The following is a 22,681-nucleotide window of genomic DNA, read 5'->3' as shown; positions in this document are numbered from 1 at the left end:
TTGGAATTGGGGCAGGAGGGAGGGGAAGTTACTCTGACACTGCTTTTGCCGCCTCCCTGGGATAATGATTCCTGAATGTTAGCAGCCAGCCTCTTCCACCTGCTCGGCTTCTGAAGCCTGGTTCCTTGGACCCCATAGATGGGGAACATTCCTTGTGGGCCAAGAGCTGCTTCCTGTGGAGAAGCAAGGGGCTGTCGGGACAGGGGCAGATAGAGTGGTGGCGCGTGGGAAGTCTACAGGCACAGGAGTAGAGGTGACTGCAGGATGGAAGCTGGGTTAGCCAGGGTCATGTGAGGTACACGGTGGACCCTCTGCACATGTGTGGAGTGTGAGTATGTGTGTGTGATGCATGCCTGGGTGTATGTGTTTGCTGGGGTAGATGCTCTTTGCAGAAGCCCAGGGTGGTGGCAGCCTTGGCAGTGAAGGCCATAACTGCCCAAATGAAGCCACACTTTATCCATGATCTCATTGGAGCCTTGTGATGATCTATGAGGGACACTATCATCCCATTTTACAGCTGGGAAGACCAAGGCAGTATGGGGGGGCTGAGTCACTTCCCATGGCACCTGTGACTCTAGAGCTGAACTTGTCACCTCTATATCTTGATACAGAAGCCCCACGGAAGGCAGCATCCATAAGGGTGGGGCAATCAAAGCAGGTTTCTTGGAGGAGAAGATTACTTTGAGCCTTAACTATAGATGGAGAATAGTCAGGAAGAAGGGAGGCAGTGAACGTGGGAGCAGTGGTGGACACCAGGGTCCAGAGGCAGGAGGTATTGTGTGGACCTGTCTGGTGGAAGGATTCAGGTGGGAGGGGTGGCAGGCAGATGGGGGGTGGGCAAGGGCCCACTGGGAAGGCCTTTGTTCTCATATTCACCAGTCCCTTTAGTAGAAACTAGAAATCTGTGTGCCCCTCTCCTCTGGCCAGTGGTGAAGAACCAGGTCACCGGCAGCTTCATCCTCAACCCCAAGGGCAAGGAAGCCTTTAGCCGGACCTTCACTGCGCTGGGCCTGGAGTGGGAGCATGAGGTGGAAGATGCCAAGGACAGCCTCAAGACCAGTGGGCCCCTGCCCGAAGCCATTGCTGTCCTGGTGAGCCCCATTCCCAGCAGTGGCCCCTCCTCGCCCCTTGTCCTGTGCTGTCTGCTGCCCACACAGCCTGGTGGAAGCTGCCGGTTCCCATGCCTGCAGGAGGCCAAGGCACTGACTCTTGGGCAGCTCCTCATTGGTGCTTAAGAGCTGGCAGCATGGCAGGTGAGGAGGGCAGAGGCTGTCGTCCCCTCTGTCAGACCTCAGGAAGCCACACGTAGGAAGTCTGTTCTTTACCCAGGGTGGGAAATGGGGCCTGGGGCAGGCATCAGACAGGGGTCAGGGTGGTTCCGCAGGTCACCAGGCATCCTTCAGCATCAGAATGCATTGTTGGCATGGTCAATATGAGAATCCTAAGGTGGCTTTCTCAAGCCTTTAAAGCAGTTGATCTGGCATCTTCTGAAGTCAGGGGGTGCTATCTGGCAGTGCCAGCCTTCTAAGAAGGGGACAGGGCCATTGTCCTAGCTAGGTCCCATCTCTGTCTTCCTCAGCCTGGACCAGGGATGGTAGAGCCAGGGTGGCTAAGCAAGCAGACTAGCTCGTGACAATTCGGTCCATATTCCCTCAGCTCTGGTTGGTACCATGGAGATCTTAGACAGGCTTTGCTCTTAGTGTTGCCCTCCCAAATCAGCGAGGTCCTAGAGGTTGGGCTCTGTGGCTATTGCATCACCATTTTAATTCCATCCAACACTATTTTCTATTCATTTTATATTCATTGACTGCCTGTATATCTGGAGCCAGCTGATTTCCAACAAAGGTACCAAGGTCATTCAAGGGAGATAAATAGTCTCAAGAAATGGTGCTAAGACAACTGAATATTCACATGGAAAAGAATGAAGCTAGATCCCTACCTCACACCTTACACAAATATTAAACTCAAAGCAATTCGAAGAGCTAAATATAAGAGCTGAAATCATAGAACTCTTAGAAGCAAACAGTGGGGTAAATCTTTATGACTTAGATTCTTAGATATACTACTGAAAACAGCCAGGGATTTAGCTCAGTGGTTCCGCTGCCTGCCTCACAAGTGCAAGGTCCCGAGTTGGATCCCTAGTACAAACCAAAACCAAAACCAAAACCAAAAAAATTTAAAAAATTTAAACTACTAAAAGCATAAGCAACAAAAGAAGAAATGGGTAAATTAGATTTCACCAAAATGGAAAATGTATGTCAATACACGCTCTTAAGAAGTGGGAAGATCACAGGATGGGAGAAAATATTTGCAGATCATGTATCTGACAAGGATCTGGCATCCATGTTGTGTGTCTTGACATCTTCTAAAGTCAGAGAGTGAGCAAAAGACCCAAGGACATGGGTCCTGCCCTCTTTAGAACATAGAGGAGAAAAGCGTTCACAGGCTTGGTACTGACCAGCTGCTCTCAGGCCTTGCATACAGCAGGTATTTAATTTAGGAAGCAGGAGTTTGTCATACAGCTGCCACCTCACCCACCCCAGCCATACTTGGCACTGTCCCCATCCCTGTCCTTAACCCACATCCTTCTCTTTGGTCCCATCCCAGCCCTGCTGCTCTTTCTGGTCCTGTGCCACCTGCTCCCCGTCTCCCCTCAGGTGCTCCCCCCAGCTGAGGGTAGCCCCCGAGGCAGCCTCGCCTACAAGTACATCATCCATGAGGACCTGCTGCCCCTCATCGGGAGCAACAATGTGCTCCTGGAGGAGACAGACACCTACGAGTGGGCGCTCAAGAGCTGGGCCCCCTGCACCAAAGCCTGCGGAGGAGGTGCCGGCTCTCCTGATCCCCCAGTCCCCAGTAGGGCAGCAGGGCCTCTGGGGAGCAGAGGACCTGGGAAGGGTGGGGGCCTGGTGTTGTCTCCTTTTGACATGGTCTTGCTCATGCTTGTTTCCCCTGGAAGATCTCCTGTATATGGACTAGGACTAGGGCTGGGGTGGGGTGCCCCGGGCAGGCCCTCTACCTATGAGAGCTGGCCTTCTGGGCACAGGCAGCCATCCAAAGCCACTGCCCACCAGTGCTGCACCAGGGAGCAAGAGACAGACCTCATCAAGGCAGGCAGAAATTGCCTTGGGCTGGAGGGGACCCAAAGGCACCAGGGAGGTGGGATTCCCCCCCGCCCCAGCCCTCCAGAAGGTCGCTGCCTGAAGACCCGGAGAGGGCAAGGGAAGACCCAGAGTGGACTCACAGCAGCCCACCCTTCACAGGTATCCAGTTCACCAAGTACGGCTGCCGGCGCAGACGGGACCACCACATGGTGCAGCAGCACTTGTGTGACCCCCGGAAGAGGCCCAAGCCCATCCGCCGGCGCTGCAACCAGCACCTGTGCCCTCAGCCTGAGTGAGTGCTCTGGAGCCTGGCCCCTGCTTCTCACTGTCCTGACCCAGGAGGAGGGGCTGCTCACCTTCCCAGTAGCACAGAGCAGCCCACAGGAAGCACCCACTCCATGCACAGCCACGCCCTTTGGGATTTCTGGGTCACTAATTTCTACTCCTAAAGAAGGAAGAATCTTCCAGACGTGGTTTTCCCCTAGTAGTGGCAGGTAGCTCTGATATACACAGTGGATTCTGTGCTTGCTGACCCCAGTCCTCAGGCCAGGATGCCGGCCCCCAGCGTAATCTGCCCCACACTTGAGATTCCCCTGCCTGAGGACACAGGCTCTTTTGAGCCCAGGGTTGTGTTGTGGGGATTATTTGGAGAGACCTTCAGGGAGCAGTGAGAGCTATGCCTTGTGATGAACTCTAGGTCAGAGCCAGAGTGGACGTGTAATCCGGAGCCAGGGTGGGAGCCGGTGGCCAGCGCAGTCTGCTGTGACCATGCTGTGCCCAGCACAGGCTGTGCTACACAGCCTCTCCTGTGCCCAGCGCAGCTTCGTACCCACCTTCTGTGCTGTCCCTTCACCCCAGCACCCAGACTAAACGCACAGGCCTGACCGGAGAGCCTGCGTGGGGGCTGGCTAACTGCCTGCAATCCTGGGTGGGCTTCTCCAAGTCTTGGAGTTTTCTTTGGTTTTAAAGGAACAGGTTGGCTTGGAAAAAGTGCCCCGAGGAGCCCCTGTTTACTAAAAGCTCTGAGAAAACTGAGGCAGAGAAGGACTTGGCTTGGCAGTTGGAAGTTGCTGGGCTACTAAAATGCTTGCAAGCACAAGGACCGGAGTTCAATCCCCGGTACCAAAAAATAAATAAATAAAAATAAAATGCTTGCAGACCACCTGCGGAGCTGCTAGGGAGTGAGGCTGGGGTGTGGGGGGGTGAAGAGTGCCCCTCTCGTCCCATGGGGGCGATATCTGGGAAAGTGTGGCTTTGGTTTGTTTGGGCACTGCCACATTTCATTGTCCGGGACACTCTCCGCACATGGGAGGCACTCAGATATCTAAGGGATGCTGAAACCTGGTCCAAAGAGGGGTCTGTGGGGCTTAGTGGGGCTAGTAGTTAACACAAGAACACACAGGTGTCAGGCTTCAGCACACTGTGCTGCCTCTCTTGGGGAAGCAGCAGGAGAGAACTGTAACCTTGCTGAGGCCACACAGCAGGCAGCTACAGAACCAGGTGAACAGTTGTCTGGGTCCTTCACCTTCTGATGCCAAACCCACTCTCTGGCTCTCACTATGTCCATCTGGGGGTAGGAGGTGACACCTTGGAGGAAGTATCCCCTTGCTGCACCTTCTCCCCACCTTATGTCCTGTCTGTCTCCAGGTGGGTGATGGAGGAATGGAGTGCCTGTAGCCGGAGCTGCGGGAAGCTGGGAGTGCAGATTCGGGGGGTACAGTGCCTCCTGCCCCTCTCCAATAGCACCCATAAGGCCATGCCAGCCAAAGCCTGTCCTGGTGCCCGGCCTGAAGCCCGGAGGCCCTGCCTCCGCATTCCCTGCCCAGCCCAGTGGCGAACAGGAGCCTGGTCCCAGGTGAGTCACCTTCAGCAGGCCAGAGGCACTCAGGAAAGAGGCAGGTCTGGGTGGAGGAAGGTTCAAAGGGATTTCCTGGTGCCCTGTGCAGGCAGAGAGATTCTGTCTGAGCTTTTCCACACCCCATCTGGGTGTCCTCAGATCAACATGGTGTTACTCCCACATCCATCATTCGTGTCTATGCGCTAGACCTTTATGGCCCTTCACATCTGCTCTAAACTCACAGGGCACCAGCAGCCACAGGAAACATCCCTGCATCCCACAGGAGCAAACTAAAGCATATCCTAACCTTCCAGAAATGCTTCATGTGAGGCATTGTACAAAGTATGCCAGGAACCCAGCATCAACAGGAACAGGGTTTCACCTGCAGCTTACAGTCCCCCGAAGGAGACATAATAAACACATAAACCAGTGACAAACATAGCATTCACAGATCGGCCTGCTGGATCTGTGCAGGGCTGTGGGAATGTGACCAAAGACCGAGGGTAGTCAGGGAGGGCCTGCTTTAAATAGTATCTAATAGAGTAGTTTTCTTTAAGAACTGAAACTCCCCCCTTGAGGCTGGGGGCTGTGTGTTGCTCAGCGATAAAGCACTTGCCCAGCACGTATGAGGCCCCAGGTTTTATCCCCAGCATACATGAGTGAATGAAAGAATAAATAACAAAATATCCGTACGCACCTGAGACTTCACATTCTCCTCCATAATGTAGAGCTTTGTTTGATTTGATACCAAACAGAAAGATTGCTGGTCCTTGAAGGCACCAGAGATAAACTAACAGATGAGGAGGTGGAAGGTAGAGTCCCCGTGAGACTGGCCAGTGCTCTTTGTGTGACTTTTGTCTGTTATTTGTCCCAAGCAGGTGATTCATGGTTGTCCCATGGTGGCCCCTTGACCTTGATGTTTCACTCGGTGGTCACATGCCCCAGTATGCAAGCTCTTTCCTTTCTGCTGAGATGCTGTGGTCAGTGTGTAGAAAGCGACACAGTCACATTGGGCAAACTTGCTCTCCTAGGGTCCTTGTCCTGCCACCTGGGACCCTCCTGCCAACCCACTCAGCAGAGTGGGAAGAGTGTCAGGTGTGGGGGACAAGGAGTGTGGCAGCCCTTGCACCTACAGTGTTTCTTCTGCTTTCTGCCTTTCCTGCTGAGGAAGAAGATGCTGTAAACAAGCATGTCTCTGTGAACCAGTGTTAGGTCCATCAAATCATGAGGTCATTGAATGTCAGAGATAGAAGGGTCTGTAGAGCTTCTGTCACTTAGGTCTCTTGGGTTATAGAATTGGGAACTGAGTTGGGGACAGCAGGCACCACAGTTCAGCTACCTGCCCTTAACAAGGCTCATCAAGTGGATTGCTCTGCCCTAGCTCACACCACTTGAGGGATCACAACAGGAGCTTGCCAGGGTGATACGTAGGCTATTTGAGAACCTGGGCACAGACCAGGCACAGAGGACACTGTTGATTGTATCTGGAATGAGTCCCAGAAGTCCCTTCCCAAGCCAGTGGTTCACTGTTTAGGTTATAGAGGGGTCCATGGGGCCCTGAGCTAGGGTGGCAGCTCGACCACTGGTTGAGGAGAATCTGAAGCCAGAAGTGGTGTCCTGGGGAGGCTGTATTTGGAAGCGGTTCTTGCACATCAAGTGAAGATGTGGCTCCTGCCTCTGTCCTCGGGCTCTGGCTGCACTCTGAGCTCACGGGTCATCCTGTCTCTCCCCTCACCACCTTGGTCCCCACTCTCCCAACAGTGCTCTGCCACCTGTGGAGCGGGCGTCCAGCAGCGGCAGGTGGTGTGCAGGACCACCGCCAACACCCTCAGGCAGTGCGAGGGGGACAAGCCGGGCACTGTGCAGGTCTGCAGCCTGCCCGCCTGTGAAGGTGAGCCGGCGGGTGGGGAGGCCTGGCCCAGCTCCGCTGGTCTTAGCCTTGCACCCAGCCCTTGTGTGCAGGCCTGTAGAAATCCCAAGTGCAGGTTGAATATTCCTAAATCCAGAAATCCAGAATCCAAGATCAAAAGCTTGCTGAGGGTGGGAATAATGCTGCAAGTTGAAAATTCCATACCTGACCTCATAGGAACAGGTCCAGAAAACACAGTTTAGCCAACATCCCCAAGGGAGGACCCTCCCAGTACCTTCCGCTGTGACACTCAAGCTTTGTTTCATTCCTCAAATTATTAAAATTTAAAGCTAATAATTAGGATAGCACAAATTAGTATAGTTAATAACTTAAAATTTTAAAATAAATTTCACAATTACTGATATCTGGTATAATAATTATTTAAAATATTTGCATACTATTATGTTCATGCTATATATAAGAAACAGATGAACTTCATGTTTAGACTTGGGTCCTGTCCATTTATTATGTAAATAAAAATATTCTAAAATGTGGAGAAAAATCTGAACCTCGAAATGTTTTTGGTCCTGAGCATTTTGGATTCCAGGTGCTCTCAGTACTGAGGCTGTTTCTCCTTACTCTAGGAAACCTCCAGAACTCCACGGCAACAGCAGAGATCCAGGAGCTTGTGACCCTGGAGGGACGGCACATGTCGGAGTCGGGGCCTCTGCCTCCTGTGAACCAGCGATCACCAAGTAAGTGCAGCCCCGGACCCCTGCCTGTCCCTGGACCTTTTGGGAGGTCCAAAATATGACTGTGTAGCTAGCAGAACAGACCCAGCATGCAGTCTGTGTCTGTAGCTGGGAAGTGAGGATGCTTCTACACTGGTCCATGACTTCTCTGCAGTTCTGAGATGCTGAAAGCCAGAGGCTTTTTCTCCTGACTTTAGTGCACACTGCTTTGGTGACAAAATCTGAGCCAGACTAGCACAAGATCGTGTATGCTTCTGCTACAGAAACCTTGCCATATTTTGTTACATGGTGATAGTCCAAATTCCGCTGAGGATGGTCTAGGGTACAAATACACAGAGAATTACTTTTATGAGCCCCAAAGGCCTGGATTCTGAGTCCTGTCTGGTTCTAAGATTTTTAGATAAGCCATTGTAGATCTGAGTTGCTGTCATACTGCTGTTGACAGATGGAATGAGGGTACGCATGTGCTCCTGACTAGCTCTGCTAACAGCAACACAACAGGAAGAGCATTTTCTCTCTGTCTTGTGACTAGAAGCTGGTCAACTCATCCCCCACTTCTTCCTTCCTTCCTTCCTTCCTTCATTCACGAATAAAGTTTGCCAGGCACCTGTTATGCAGCAAGCAGGCTATGTGGTCCAACCTCCCTTCCGAGGTTCCTTCTTTCTTTCTCTTTCTCACCCTCCCAAGAACCAGGGTCTGGCAAGATGAATAGCAGAAAGATTAGACTCCAACCCTTCCTTAGAAAACCAGGCATGGCTGTGTGTCTTTGTGCAAATCCTTCAAACACTGTTTCTTTGCTTCTGGGCTGAAGCTCAGGTAGCTCCGGTTCCTGGTTCCTGGATTTTCTTCTTTGCCTCCAAAATGCAAGTGCTTGGGTCCTGATTCTGGTCCTGGACTTCGGGTGCCACCTAGAGGCCACTGGCTTTGCATTTTCCCTGATCTGTTTCCCTAAGCTCCCCACCCCCAACTGTCTTTGGCAAAAACTTAGTAGAAAGCCACATTTCTTGCTTTCTTCCATTCTTCTTAGAGGGCCCTTCCTGCATTCATCACAGAAATGTGTTCAGATGCTGCTTAAAGCAAAGCAAACTAGTATCATGAGCATCCTTCTATTCTGGCCACTTTATAAGTGTCATTTATAATTGTAATGTTACCGTCCATTGGCACATGCAACATTATCCTTATTTTACAAACAGAGATCCTATCCAAGGCCTCACATTGTTTCACCCTAAACTTAAATCTCAGTTTACTCGCTTGCAAAGTTAGTGGTAGAGGGCTTAGGGGTCCAGATTGCACTGACTGCTGGCAGGACATTGATCTGCTTGTTAACCTGGGCATGAGCTCCCTGGGCATTGGCCTGGCTGAAGGGGTTAGAGCCCTTTGGGTTGACTGGGAAGAGTAAGGGTCCCTGTTTCCATCCAGAATAGTGTCCTCGAACTTTGCTGCAGGGTAGACTCACCCTAGGACCTGGGCACATCTTAGACTGCTCAGGCTCGCTGGGGCCGAGGCAGTCACGGCCTGTACAGAAGCTACCAGATGATTCTGGAGCAGCCAGTTCTGTGGACGCATCACACAGGGCCCCAGTTCTGGGGTTTTCCCACATACTGGATTCCCCTGGTGCTGTAGATCTGGATCATTTGTGAGTGGGAAGCCCACTGAGATCTACTTCTCCGGCGGCTCAGTTACTCTTCCATATAGAAGGTCTCACTCTGCCAGGTTGTCCAGGGGGCCTTCTGGGCTAAAAAGAGTAGTGAGTGCAGCAGGGTTGGGCATGGAGGCTGGGCAGATGGTAGGTGAGTGGGAGGTGGGTTGCGTGTCACCCAGACAGTGGGCATTCCCTAGCACTGTCCTTGTGCTGTGTGTGCAGCAGAGCCCTGCGTGGGGGACAGGTCCATCTTCTGCCAGATGGAAGCGCTTGATCACCACTGTGCCATCCCTGGCTACTACCGGCTGTGCTGCGAGTCCTGCTCCAAAAAGGCCTCAGGCCCCAACACCAGCCCGGACCCTGGCCTGCCCTCCACACCTACCGTCCCCACTCCTGGGAGCCCTTCACCACAATCCAAGACCACTCCCAACGTCATGGAGCCCACCATGGAGCCGGCAGGACTGGATGACCATCAGCATGGCCAACCCACACAGCTCCCGGGGCCACCAGATAGGAGGTCCTCAGTCACCCTGCCCCACTTGGTCCCCCAGACCCTGAGCCCCAGAGCATTTGGGGGCACCTCCCCTGCCACCCCTCAGGGACCACCTTGGGGCTGGACCCTTGCAGCTGTGCCAGCCTCTGAGGACCAAGGGCAGCCCAGAGAGGAATCAAGGCATCTGGGCACCAGCCTTCCCACCACCTCCCCAGTGACATGAGCCACACCACACTATCCTGTCAGTCACGTTTACACTCCTTGTGCTGCCCCGGTGACCCCAGCTCAGAGGATCCATGCAGCGGGGTAGGGGCAAGCACAGACTTCCTTTTAAATTATTTGCCTCTTGTTCCTATTTGGGGCTGTGACACTCTCTCCCCCATGACAGAGGGTGGGAGGAAGAAGATCAGGGAAAGCCTGAACCGGACATACCTCAGCCAGCAGTCCCCAGACTGAACCTCTCAGGATTCCTGGGGCCTTTGAGGGTCGAGGGTCGGCCAGCGCCCTTCCCCAAAGCCACCAGGCCCCAGGCAGCTCTGAAGATAATGCTGGGAGCTGTCAGGGTGCCTGCTTTCCCAGGACTTGGGAGGACCCCTGTTTAGGCCCCAGAATGGCAAAGCAGGCAGAGGGAGGTAGAGACTGCCCACTGGGCAGGCTGGGGAAGGACCTGTAGCGAACGTGATGGCCAGCTTCCCCGGGTTGGGCATAGAGGGCAGACAAGTTCACCTCAGGCCCCGCTGTCCTCAGCCAAGAGCCCCACGCAGCTTCACAAGCCAAGGCTGGGGAGAGGCCAGCTCACCTCTGCTGGGAGTGCAGTGTTCATGGCCGCACTTTGCTACTGTGGCTGTCACTTCTGTTATTTCTGGTGATTCCGTGTTACAGACTGGTCATATGCCCAGCCCAGAGGAGGGGTCAGGTTCTGCTGGCCCCCAAGTCCTCATCATCGGGGGTTCCCGAACTGGTGCTGGACCCCGGCTGGACCAGGAATCGGCCCTGCATGGCTAGGAGTAGGCCGGCCTAGAAGACGCCTGGGACACACAGGAGACGTGACTTCTCGGGCTGTGCCCCTCGGCCATCGTCCTCTGCCGCTGTCTGCTCCTGCTGGAGTCAGGGATCCTCTCCTGCTTGGCTTGAACCAGGCCAGGGTGTGTGGTGCTCTGAGGACCAGAGTCTGCTGAGCCAGGTCCAGAGGAAGACAAGGGTGAGAGCCCGGCCTCTGCCCCGAAACTGGGGTGAGGAGGGCACACTAACCCATGGTGCTGCAGGCCCTCAGCCAGGCCAGCCATCCTCCCTGCTACCTCCTGGGCCCTCTGGCCCTTGGGAAGTAGCCCTGGCTTTTAGGCTTCCCGGGGTCCTCACTCCTAGGGCCTGGAGGGATCTCCAAGCTCTCAGCAGGTGATCCCAGCTCATAGAGGTGCTTGTCACACTCCCTTCCCAGATAAGAAGAGGAGGAGCAATGGTGCCGTGCCCTGCAGCCTCCTTGGGGAGTAGAAGTCCTGAGGCCCTAGGTGTTCTCCCAGGGATGCCCTCCCTTCTATAGGTTGCTGGGGCATACACCAAATCATTCCTGTAAGGACTAGCCTGGCCTGGTATAAACCCTGTGCCTCGGAGACCCAGCTCTCTTAATGTTATGTATTTATTAACATTGCCCTTGGTGCTTTGTTTTGGACCCCAAAAGCACTTCTGTGTGTTTTTCTTTTTTTCTTCTCTGTTTTGGGGCAAGGGGACAATGGAGCCAGAACTGTAAGGGGCTGGGCTGGACGGTAGCAAGATGGTGAGGGGTGGGATGGCAGGGAGGGCACCACCGAGGAGCTGGGTGGCCTTTCAGGTCACCACCCAAAGGGTGGAGATGCCTGGGAGGTAGTTTTGGCATCAACAGCAACAAAAGTGTTCAGATACTCAGAGTTTTTCAAATTTCCCTTCAGGAGCTACCCTTCTGTAAGCAGCTGCCATCAGGCCTAGGAGTATCCCTGAGGTGACCCAGCACACCTCAGGGAAACTGAGCCAGGGAGATGCTAGTGCAGGCCTCTGAAGCAATCTCAGGATGACTCAGGCAGGACTTCTGTGAGCTCAGAGCCCAGAGTATGGCCAAACAGAGGAGGATCGTGGGCCCTCCACAGACTTCCTCTTGGTCTGGTGCAGTTATGCCATGGAGGTCATGTGGGCTGAATGGGGCCCTCTAAGAGCCCTGGTAGCCCAGCTCTAACAGCGATCCCGGCACACTGCAGGGGGCAGCAGTAACTCATGGAACAACATGCCCACGTGTCCCTGTCTTGTGCCCGGGGCAGATGTTGCCAATTTATCACCGCATCATTCCCTCTGAGCCCAGTTCCACCCCAAGAATCCTCCACATAATGCTCTGGGCAGTGGACACTGACCATTGACATTGTCAGGACAGGGAGCCAGGAGTATTGGGTCAGTAATTTAAAATTTGCAGCACTGGAAATCCTCCCCCAATCAGTATCTCAGGCAGAAGCATAGCATCTAGAAGCAGAATCGCAGCACCTGAACGGAGGAGGAGGGACCCGGAAACCAAGCCCAGGATCCTGCACAGGGCCGGGTGTGGGGTGAGACATCTCCAGGAAGGCTTCAGGAGATTGCATTCTGAGGGGCCACTGCTCCCCTGCAAAAGGAGAATGGAAACTGACTTGCCAGGCCAACCTCTGAAATCAGAGACTGTGGGCTTTCTGAGGACGAGGGGCCTCCCAGGAGTGAGGTGGATCACTGGGTTCTTCCTGAGTAGGGATTAGGGGAACCAATCAGCTTGGGGGACAAGGGAGCTGTTGCCTGTGCACAGCAGTGGGCTTTGCCAGAGCCCAGGCCCTCAGCCTGGGGTCCTCCCACTTCTCCTGCCTCTCTGTGGCCTGCCCACCCCTGCAGGTCAACAGCTGTCCAGACTCGGCTTGGGCCATGGGACCCCAGCCACAGGTTACCTGCCTCTGTCCAGGGTACAGAACACTACAGGAGAGCATTACACGGCCTAGGATGTGGTTCAGTGGTAGAGCACTTGCCTAGCACTTAGGAGGCCCTGGGTTCCACCCGCCCACTGGAGGGAGGGAGAGATTCACTCTACCCTAACAAAGGAAGCAAGTGAACTAATTTCCAGAAGGTGACAAGCCTCTCTGGACTCAGGCCACACAGTGTCTGTCCCATCTTTGGTGAGATGTGAGTGGAAGTGAGCACCCTAAGAGCAGGTAAGGAAGTACTAGTGAGATGTTAATAGATGTTTATGGAGAAGCATGAGCTTTAGAATCACTGCCACCCTGTGCATGAGGGGAGTTTAAAAAGCAAGACCCATTTGCAGTAGCATCAAGAACACCAAATACTATGCACTGAAATCTATAAAGTATTGTGGAGAAAAACTTAAGAATCCTGTGTAAAGTAGGCCATGCCTCTAAATAAAAAAATCTCAGTATTGTTAAGACACCTGTCCTTCCCCGGGGCGATCATACTCTGGATGTGATCTGCCACCTTCTTGACCAGGGAGCCTAGCAAGTCCTCACCATGGTGTCCTCCATGTGTAACTGGCCTCCTTGGGGCTCCAGCCTGTGTCTTCATGTGGGACTCAGCTAGTGAGCCCTGCGGGCTCTTAGTGTGGAGGGGACAAGAGGGCTGGGCCTCAAGGAGGGCAGGAGACTCCTCCAGGGGGCAGCTCAGCCTCCACCTGTTCCTTGGAAGCAACCCAGCCATGGGGGGGGGTGGCTCTGGGCTCTTTCTTGTTGCAAACCCCCTAGAACTGAACCTCCAGGCCTTGTGACTTACACAGTAGGCAGGGGAGGGGATAGGTACAGAGCCTGGGTTACCTGACCTGGAGCTGGGTAGGCGCTTCCTGCAAAGCTCCTGCCCCCTGTCTGTGTTCAGGTGCCTGTGTCTTGGGGCCAGGAGTGTGCGTTGTGGGGGTGGAAAGAGAAATGGCAGGTAAGAATGTGACTGGATGGTGCCCAGGGATGCACCTGCCACTGACCAGATGTTTCCATGGCCCACCCCCAAATCCTTCTGTCTTTTAAAACTTCACGCGTGAACTACGTGTTCATTACTGACAAAATTTAAAACCTGATGAGAAATAAAATCCGTTTACCAAGGGGTAACCACAAACTAACAATTTTATAATTCTTCTAGATGTGTGCATGCATGTAAATATACCTACTACACACACACACACACACACACACAGTGGCCATTACAGTGCCTGCCATTGTAATTTGGTCTCCCCACACCACTGTCCTGCAGTAATACAGTGAACTGCATCTTTCCATCATGAAATATAGTGAGTTATCTCTTCGTTTCTCTTGCTGTCATTTTGTTTTATTTTGATAAAGGGTCTTGCTATGTAATTCAAACTGTCCTTGAACTCACTGCGCAGCTCAGTCTGCCCTCCAAATTGTGATCCTCCTGCCTCAGCCACCTGAGTGCTAGAATTATAGGCATGCACCACCAATCCTAGATACATCTTCATTTCTGATGACCACACAGTACCCCACTGCTTGGCTAGATGATCTTTTATTTAACCAAATCCTCTAGGTTTGTTTCTCAGTTTTGGTGTCATAAATAGTGATGTAAGAAAAACCCTTCACACTTACCTGGTTTTTCCTAGAAAATATTACCAGAAGTGTACTAGTGTGCAAAATACCCAAACCATGTCTCAAAGTCACTCAAGGCACATTTCCCAGTTTCCTTCCAAAAAGGTGGTTCAGATTGTAGTCTCTCCAGCGATGTAATAATATTGGACCCCAGATATTGTAAAGTCTGATTCTTCCCTCAAAACACCTACAGAAGTCGTGGGTATTCAATCAGGCAACACTTCCAGAACCTTGTGTATTTGCTGTGTACATGGCAAGAACTGCCATTCATGATGAAATCCCCAAGAGCCTGGGACAGTCCCAAGGGCCTTCGAATCACTAATGTCAGCCAAGAATTGCACCAAGTGGTCAACGGGCTGCAGAGGCAGAAGGGGGCCACAGGTGGGGGCCCTGGGTGTGGCCCAGCCTTGCCTGAGATTTGGGCCATTACTGCCTCACTCTTCTGCAAGCTAGAGGAAACTGCTCTGGCCTGACATTTATATTAGGAAGTCTATTTTCCTAATAAGCTCTTATACAGGGATGGGGACATTTACAAAAGGACTCACATATCCATTCTCCATATGCTCTTCCACCAGGTCTGTCCTCTGTCCCCTCAGCCAAAGGACTGCAGAGCCGGCCACTAGCCAAAACTAAGCGGTCAGCAGGCACTTTCTGCAGTGGTTAGAATTGGATCTATTGCTAATTTCCTGTGACTCACAGTGCAATTGAAAAAAAAGGAGGGGGCTTTACACAAGAACTCCCCTTGCTCTGTGACTGGAAACAAAATGCTTCCGAGCTCTCTGGGGCTGAGCTGCTTCCATAAAATGAGAGACTGACCTAGAAGCTCACTGGGTAGTGGTTCTGGGCCAGAAAAGGGGAAAGCACTTCACGCTGTCCCAGGGCCAGGAGGCCATTGCTGCCTGGGTACAGGATAATGAGGTCTCTGGAGAGCTGAGAATGCTGCATCAAAGGGTCAGTGAACAGGTCAGGGCTGCTGACTCTAGGCAAACCTTGTAAATAAGGTGGGGACTATCGTGCCTGAGAACAAATGCCATCAGGAATGAGGATCCTTCAAGAGAAAACGCAAATACTGCATTTTTAAATGTTCACAAAAGGTACTCCAAAGGTCGGATGAAGCCCACCAATAGTCTGGGTTTGGCATAGGGCCACAGCGTGCAGCCTCTGGTCTGCAGAAATGGGCTCAGGAGCTGGCACAGCTGCGGTGGAGATGGCCTGCTAGGTGGGGCTGGGCAGGGCGGGACCCACCTAGATCCTCTAGTAAGGAGCATTTGTCCAGGGAGCCCCTGCACCCCACTTTCTGAGCCTTGGTTTCCAAGTCCAGGGTGGGCAGCCCCAGGTCCGGTCACATTAAAGGGCCAAGGTCTTGGGAGGAGAGCCCTGCCCTGGCTTGGCTAGAGCAGGTCGGAGGTGCTGCCAACAGGTATGTAAGTAAAATGGGGAGGCCTGGCGAGGGTCCCGGGCTGGGAAGCCAAGAGAACTGGGCTCTGGTAGTGTTGTGGTTTAGGTCTGGGGCGTCCTCCAAAAGCCTTGTGTTCAGAGGTTGGGCTTTTGAAGGTGATCGTGTCATCCGTGGGGGTGCTCTGCTCATCGATGGGTTTGTCCACCAGTCAGCTCAGCAGCCCAGTGTGCCCTAGGAGGCGGGCCTCGTTGGAGCCGGGTCGCTGAGGCCTCCTCCCTTCTCGCCCTGCTTCCTGAGCCATGATGCGAGCACCTTTCCTCCTCGCGGGCCCTTTTGCCATGCTGTTTCTGCGTTTGAGCCTACGAACCGTGGACGAAATGTCTGAAACTGTGAGCCAAGACAAGACCTCACCTCTTTTAAGTTATGGTGTCAGGTATTTTGTCCCAGGGATGAGAGTGACCAAGATGGGTGGTGTGCCTGAGGGGAGTCACGTCCCTCTCTGTGCCTCTGTTTGCTGTGCTCACTAAGTGCATGGGTGGCCACTTACTGGCTGTAGGACAAGTTACCTGACCCCTCTCTTCCTTAGTTTCCTTTCCTGAAATAGTATGATAGTATCTAATTGCGTTGTTTTAAGATTTAAATAAGCAATATGTTGCTAAGCATGGTTTCAGGGGCATAGAAAGCATTTAAGACATGTGAGTTTTATTCCCAGGAACCCCATGTGATTCTATGATTTGAACTTGGAATTGCAGACTACCCAGCAATTAAGATGAGGCCTTAGGACTGGGGTGCAGCTCAGTGGTATAGTATTTGCCTAGTGTATGAGGTCTTGGGTTCAATCCATAGTACCATAGAAGAAAGAGGAAGAGAAGGGGAAAGGGAACGGAAAGAGGGGAAAAGGAAGGAGAGGAAGGGGTCTTAGTGAACTGAGCAGTAGACTGATGCCCAAAGAGGGGAACTTGCCCAAGGACAAATGGCTGGTTGGGGGCAGGGCCAGGTGCCACCCAGCTAATCCCTCACGGGGCTTTAGGAGTGGTCCTGAGAGCTGCACGTGGATCATTGGCCTTTCCTCCAAGTGCTGTCCATGGTCAGGGCTGGACAACTGTCCACCTCCCTGCATGGTGGGTAAAAGTGCCAAACTATCATTGTGGTGGTCCACCTCTATCTAGCAGAGGTGGCTAGATCTGGGAGAGCGGCTGCTAAGCACTGTTTTCATTCCCCTTCCTGCTCGCAGGATGAATGACTGATCTGTAATTACCCTTAGTTAATGGGTCTCTGGAGGTGACAAAAGCCTAGCTGAGTGAGCAAAACAGCAGAGCCATGTGGATGTCATACGATCAGCATCTAATCAGCCAGAGACATGAGCGCACAAGCCTGGTGTCCAGTAAAAGCTAATGTACTGACCTGGTGGATGTTGCTGGACAAGAGGAAGGAGGGAGTGTGCCTTCTGAGTCCCACTGTACCCCATCCCCACCCCCCCACCCCCGGCCCTGGAAGGCCCCAGGGGGCAGGATCTGTTCAGCAATGGTGATTGTTTTCAAGGCAGATTGAGAAATGTGGGAATTAACTAGGGACTGGTGCTGCTAGGAGGCCAGGACACCCCTGGAATAAGCTAAACTAGCAATGGTGGTTCTAGGGTAAGAAAGCAAAAAAAGAGGAGATCATGGCATTTCTATAGCTGCTGTGTGGCCTTGGGAAAAAATACATGTCTTGTGAATCTTGCAGGTAGCATTGTCCCTGTCTGTCCCCCAGCCTGAGGAATAACAGGGTGGATTTGTGTGTTTTCGGTCTCCAGGGTTGATTTTTCACGCTTTTGGTTCTGCTCAGGACTTTTACTCCTTTAAAGCTGAGTCAGCAGCTACTAAAACACAATTACTCTTATGGCGTCCTTGTTGCTATTTATGTTTTGTTTTGCACAATGAACTGACCCAGAGGAAATGCAAGCAGCAAGGAACAGGCCACTTATGTGGATGCTTGGTCTCAACCAGGAGCACCTGATTCGTAATGGGTCACCTAGCGGTGGCACAATTTAGGCCAAGCTGGATGAAGACTCCGGGAATGAACATATTCTTTGTTCCCCCAAGTGGTGCAGCTATAGAAGGATGGCAAAGAGACATCTAAAACCTTCAAAGTCCCCTGCAGTTTGGTGGGGAAAAACGTAGATCTGGGAGGCCCCAGAAAGAGAGGTGCACTGCGATAGTTGGTGCTGGTCTTATGTTAGAAACAAGGAGCATCTCAGATGGAGAGGGAAACACTGCTACTATGCACTTTAGTTTTCCTTCATGCTGGCAGGAAGTATATAAGCAAGAACTGTCTTATATAAATAATCTCCGGTGACAGACAAGACCTTAGCCACATGGAATTCATGAGCTGCTCAGTTACACAGACACAAAACACGAGCCCCTTGGCTCTAAATATCTGATGGGCTTTCCTTACAGGGCTAGAAAAGTTCCAGCTGGAATGAAGTGTGTTTGTATGCAGAGTAGGAATTTTGTTTTTAAAAAACTCACTGACATCTAAATAAAGTTCTCCAAAGCAGATATGCAAGTGGCCAATAAAGCCCAAGCTGTAACGATAGGCCATGCCATCCCTAGTAGGATGGCTGCACTTTTTAGGGGGTGGGGTACCGGGGCTCGAACTCAGGACCTTGAGCTTGTGAGTGATTGGCTGCACTTTAAAAGGCAGATAATAGTGTTAGCAAGGTATAGAGCATTCTGAGCCTCATGACTGGTGGTGGGAATTAAAATGGTTCCATCACCTTGGAAAATGGTCTGGCAGTTCCTCAAAGGGTTATATGTAGAGTTACCACATAATCTAGCCACCCACTTTTTGGTAGATACTCAAGAGAGTTGAAAACATATGTCTATTCAAAAGACTTGCACTTGAATGTTCCTTACAACATTGCTAACAATAGCCAAAAGGTGGAAACAACCCCTGTGCCCATCAGCTGATGAATGGATAAACAAAATGCAGTCTAGCTATACGATGGAACACTACTGTGCCATAAAAAGGAGGGAGGTGGCAGTGCTCACTGCAACATGAACCTTGAAAATATTGTGCTAAGTGAAAGAAGCCAGTCTCAAGGGATTACATACTGCATGATTTGGTTTATGTGGAAGACTAGAAAAGGAAACTCAATAGAGACAGAAACTAGAGAAGGGTTGTCCAGGGCAGATGAAGCATGCAAGGAAATGGAGAGTGACTACTACTAGGTGCAGGGTTTTATTTCGGGAGCAATGAAATGTTCTGGGACTGATTATGTTGCACAGCTTTGATATGAAAAGCTATTATACACTCTGGGTATATTTTATAGTGTGAATTATATCTCAATGAAGCTGTTGTATAAAAAATAATAAAGGGGGTGAGGATTTAGCTCAGTGGTGCCACCGCCTGCCTCAAAAGCGCAAGGTCCTGAGTTCTATCCCCTGTGCAAATATGATGATGATGATGATGGAAATTGGGTAAAGGAATACATGAGAACTTTTATTTTTCTGTAAACCTAAGATTGTTCCAAAATTGAAAGTTTATTTTTAAAAGTATGAATGAAGAGAGCACAGAGACCCAACTCACAGGCTTTCCAGGACTGAGTCTTTCCCAGCCCCTCTGTCCCAGGCTGACCAGTGAAGGGAAGAAAATATGAACCAGCAGCACTGAGCCCCTGAACTGGTGTTCAGAGGGGAGGACAGAGGAAGGGGAAGCCACCCGCCTGTGAAATAGGGCCTTGGATGGAGGGGCTCTGGGTCCGAGGTAAGTGGGAACAAACGGAGACTGACTGGTACCCCTGCAAAAGTTCATGGGAAAAAAGGTCAGAAGGAACAAGCACCCTACAATTTGAATGTGTCCCCCAAGTTCATGGGTCATCAGTCCCCAGCACAACGACATTGAGAGATGGAAGCTTTAAGAGGTGCACAGGTCACGAGGGCTCTGTCAGCATCACTGGAGTGGGTTCTTGATACCAAGGTGAGTCCCCCATGTACTTGTGAAATCTTTCACCCTTCCGTGTTCTGCTATGGGATGACAGCGAGAAGACCCGCACTGGATGTGGGTCCCTCAACCTTGGACTTCCCAGGCTCCGTAATTCTAGGAAGTAAATTTCTGTTCTTTATAAATCACTCAGTCTCAGGTATTATGTGACAGCAGCACAAGACGGAGGTGTATAAGCCAAGAGGAAGGGGAGAGGGGAAGGGCATTGCACAAAGGAAAAATAAGAATACATTCCGGAAGGAAATGCTTCCAGGAAATAGAGATGAGAGATAAGAAGTGTTCTGTGTTCACAAATTAAAGAGAACTTGAACTCTGAAACGAGATCAAAGTTGAGACGAGGCAATGGGATGAGGTGAAAAGGAGATTGTGGGGACCAAGAAAAAAGCACCCAAGGATGAAGCGTATCGCCACAGAGTACGCAAGTGCAGCAGAGTGAGCTTCATGGCGGAAGGATAGCTGAAGTGTGGGGTTGTAGCACTCACGTAGCATGCACGAGGCCCTGGTGCCATCCGCGGCACCAAAAGAAAAAGTAGAGCTGACGTGACGGGACGCCAAGGCAGTGGAATGAAATGGACGACAGATCGGAGAGAGTCATACCACGTGCAGAAGAAATGAACCCAACGTGCCGTGGAGGTGGAACCGCAAGACCATTCTGGCCACCCGTGAGGACGATACTCTCATCAGCTGGTTTTGCCTTGGACAAATCAAACCCTCTTCGGAAGTACTGTCTATAAAATTGCTAATAACAGTACCACCAAGAGAAGCTGTTACGGAGTGTACAAGGCTGAAGGAAATGAGCTCTGCCCATTCCCTGCTAAGATCTGAATCCTGAATCTGCCTCTTTTTACTTGTGTGAGTTTGAGCAAGTTACTTTTTTCAGCTCTTTTCTGTCAAATTATTACAACTACACTATCCACTTCCTAAACTTCCAGAGTGGATCATATACTTTAAAAGAACTGAACGATGCTTCTTGACACAACTTTATGAATATGTGACTATTTCAGTGTATATGTATTTGGTATGTAGACAAAATCGGTGGTGAAAAATGAAAAGTTTCCATTAAAATGTCTGTCCCCATCATTATTATTTCACATTATTCTCTGAAAGTATTTGCCAATGCAATCAGATAAGAAAAATAAATGAAAATGAGTGTAGTCTGATCAAGGCTGATAAATCAAGGACAAAAATTGGATGGGTAGAGGAAGAGGGGAAGACTTGATCTTTGTGGCACCCTGGGCGGAGCTAAGGTTTGCACAGGCAGAAAAGAGGTCGTCCAAGATTCCTGTTGCTGAGTTATCCAAGCTACAGTTGGATTTACCTGTGGGTGGCACAGTGAGGGCTTCCCATGGGCCCTGGACACCCTTCCCCTGCCGTTGCTTAAGATGGGTTTCCAGCCTACTTGTTCCAGTTTACCTAAGGGAGAACCTGATTATTGAGCCAGCAAACTGGGCAGGGAACACAGCCAGGAGCTGGGAGACAGGGAGACACTCCCCTGTGTGTCCTTAAACCAGGAGTCCCAGGTATGGGTCTCACCTCTTCAGATTCCAGTCATTAGGTATGGTCAAGATACTCTGTGTGATAGATAAACCTAGATGGCATAAGAGAACATTTTACATCTGTTCATCTATATTTAATTTTATGTGTATGGGAAACAGCATCAAGACCATGATGCATGCATATTATTGCCTAGATGAAACTATATTTATTTAAGTGAAAAGAGAGTTAAAGAAATTGGGGAATAGTTCAGGTGGTAAACAGTTGTAACAAAGTTCATGACTTAGTTATGGGCATGGCTCAAATTTAGGAGCCAGAGCTTGTGACAGTGACTGAGGGCAAGACTGGATTCTGATGACTCTGGATTCTAAATTATAGAAACTTCACTTTCTAGCTACATGACTTTAGATTTTTCTAGATTCTTTGACGATGTGACATAAAAGCCAATCACTGTACTTCTGTATAGCTGTACTCCTAGCAACATTATTTGCAGTGGGCAAAAGTGGAAACAACCCAATATCATCAATAAATAAATGGTTAAAAGAAATGTGGTATATGGTGAGATAGTATTTAGCCTTAAAAAGGAAGTTCTGACACAAGGGTAAATCTTGGGAACATTAAGTTGTGTGAAACAGTCAAGTCACAAAAAAACAATTACTGTATGATTCCACTTACGAGAAGTATCCAGAGGAGCTAAATACATAGGAACAGAAAGGCAGATTGCTAGGGATTGGAAAGGAAATGGGGTGCAAAGTTTCCGTTGTGCGAAGTAAGTTCTGCCACTGAGCTGTCCACTTACACGTGGTTAAGGTGGTGAGTTTGTTATGTATATTTCACCATGTTTTAAAAATTGGAAAACCAAAGTGGGCTTTTCTGGGAGACGACTGGTGGCAGGGGAAAGGCTGAGAGGGGCCCAGGTGTCACACGTGGGAAAAAGGCCAAGGACTCTGAAAACGGGCTGCTTTAATGTTGTGAAGCTGTGCGTTGAATCCGCAGAGAATCTGTGTCGAGACTGAAGCCTGCCGCGCCGAGTTCAGTGTGAACGGGGATTTGGGCAGTGCCAAGGGGACAGAAGTCATCTGAACAGACACGAGCATTGACTGGAGCCACTCAGCCCCACAAGTCTGTCGGGTTGCTGACGACCGCGGCTTCGTGAAGCCTCACTTCCCCTCCCCAGCTCTCTATGGAATTTGCAGAAGTCTCCAGGCAGACACTGGATTTCCCAGAGGGCCAAGACCATCTGAATCTTAGAGGACAGAGACACTTCAGGGGCCACTGAGGTCATTTTTTAAGTTCCCCTTTTCTACTCAATGTAGCTAACCCTTTCCAGAAATGTAACCACAGCTTTGGGGAAGGGCTGCTGTGTGAGCAGGGGTTTTAGAGCCAAGCATCTATGGTTTAAATCTTTGCTCTGACACTTGCTGACTGTGACTTTGGACAAATTGTTTCATCTGTGGCTCAGTTTATTCGCCTAACAAATGGGGCAATGATATTAACAGCCTGCCTCATGGGGCCTTATGGGGGGAATCAAATGGAGTACTGCATGA

The 22,681-nt window shown here is 50.9% G+C and overlaps 1 protein-coding gene across 1 annotated transcript in view; it reads left to right on the top strand.

Moving 5' to 3' along the window:
• Adamts14 (ADAM metallopeptidase with thrombospondin type 1 motif 14) overlaps positions 1-13,936 on the top strand; it is a gene marked incomplete at its 5' end in the record, with an annotated part of 72,990 nt that extends 59,054 nt beyond the window's left edge. The window contains 7 exons of the mRNA XM_010608041.2: positions 928-1,091; positions 2,658-2,826; positions 3,264-3,396; positions 4,752-4,959; positions 6,703-6,832; positions 7,435-7,545; positions 9,407-13,936. Of these exons, the coding sequence (XP_010606343.1) occupies positions 928-1,091; positions 2,658-2,826; positions 3,264-3,396; positions 4,752-4,959; positions 6,703-6,832; positions 7,435-7,545; positions 9,407-9,900 (1,409 nt within the window). The remainder of the gene's footprint in view (positions 1-927; positions 1,092-2,657; positions 2,827-3,263; positions 3,397-4,751; positions 4,960-6,702; positions 6,833-7,434; positions 7,546-9,406) is intronic.
• Positions 13,937-22,681: the final 8,745 nt, after the last annotated feature.

This window comes from Fukomys damarensis, unplaced genomic scaffold (assembly GCF_012274545.1).
Source record: "Fukomys damarensis isolate Sample0158 unplaced genomic scaffold, DMR_v1.0_HiC HiC_scaffold_20, whole genome shotgun sequence".
Lineage (NCBI taxonomy): Eukaryota > Metazoa > Chordata > Mammalia > Rodentia > Bathyergidae > Fukomys > Fukomys damarensis.
This window is presented reverse-complemented; position numbering and strand designations above follow the sequence as displayed.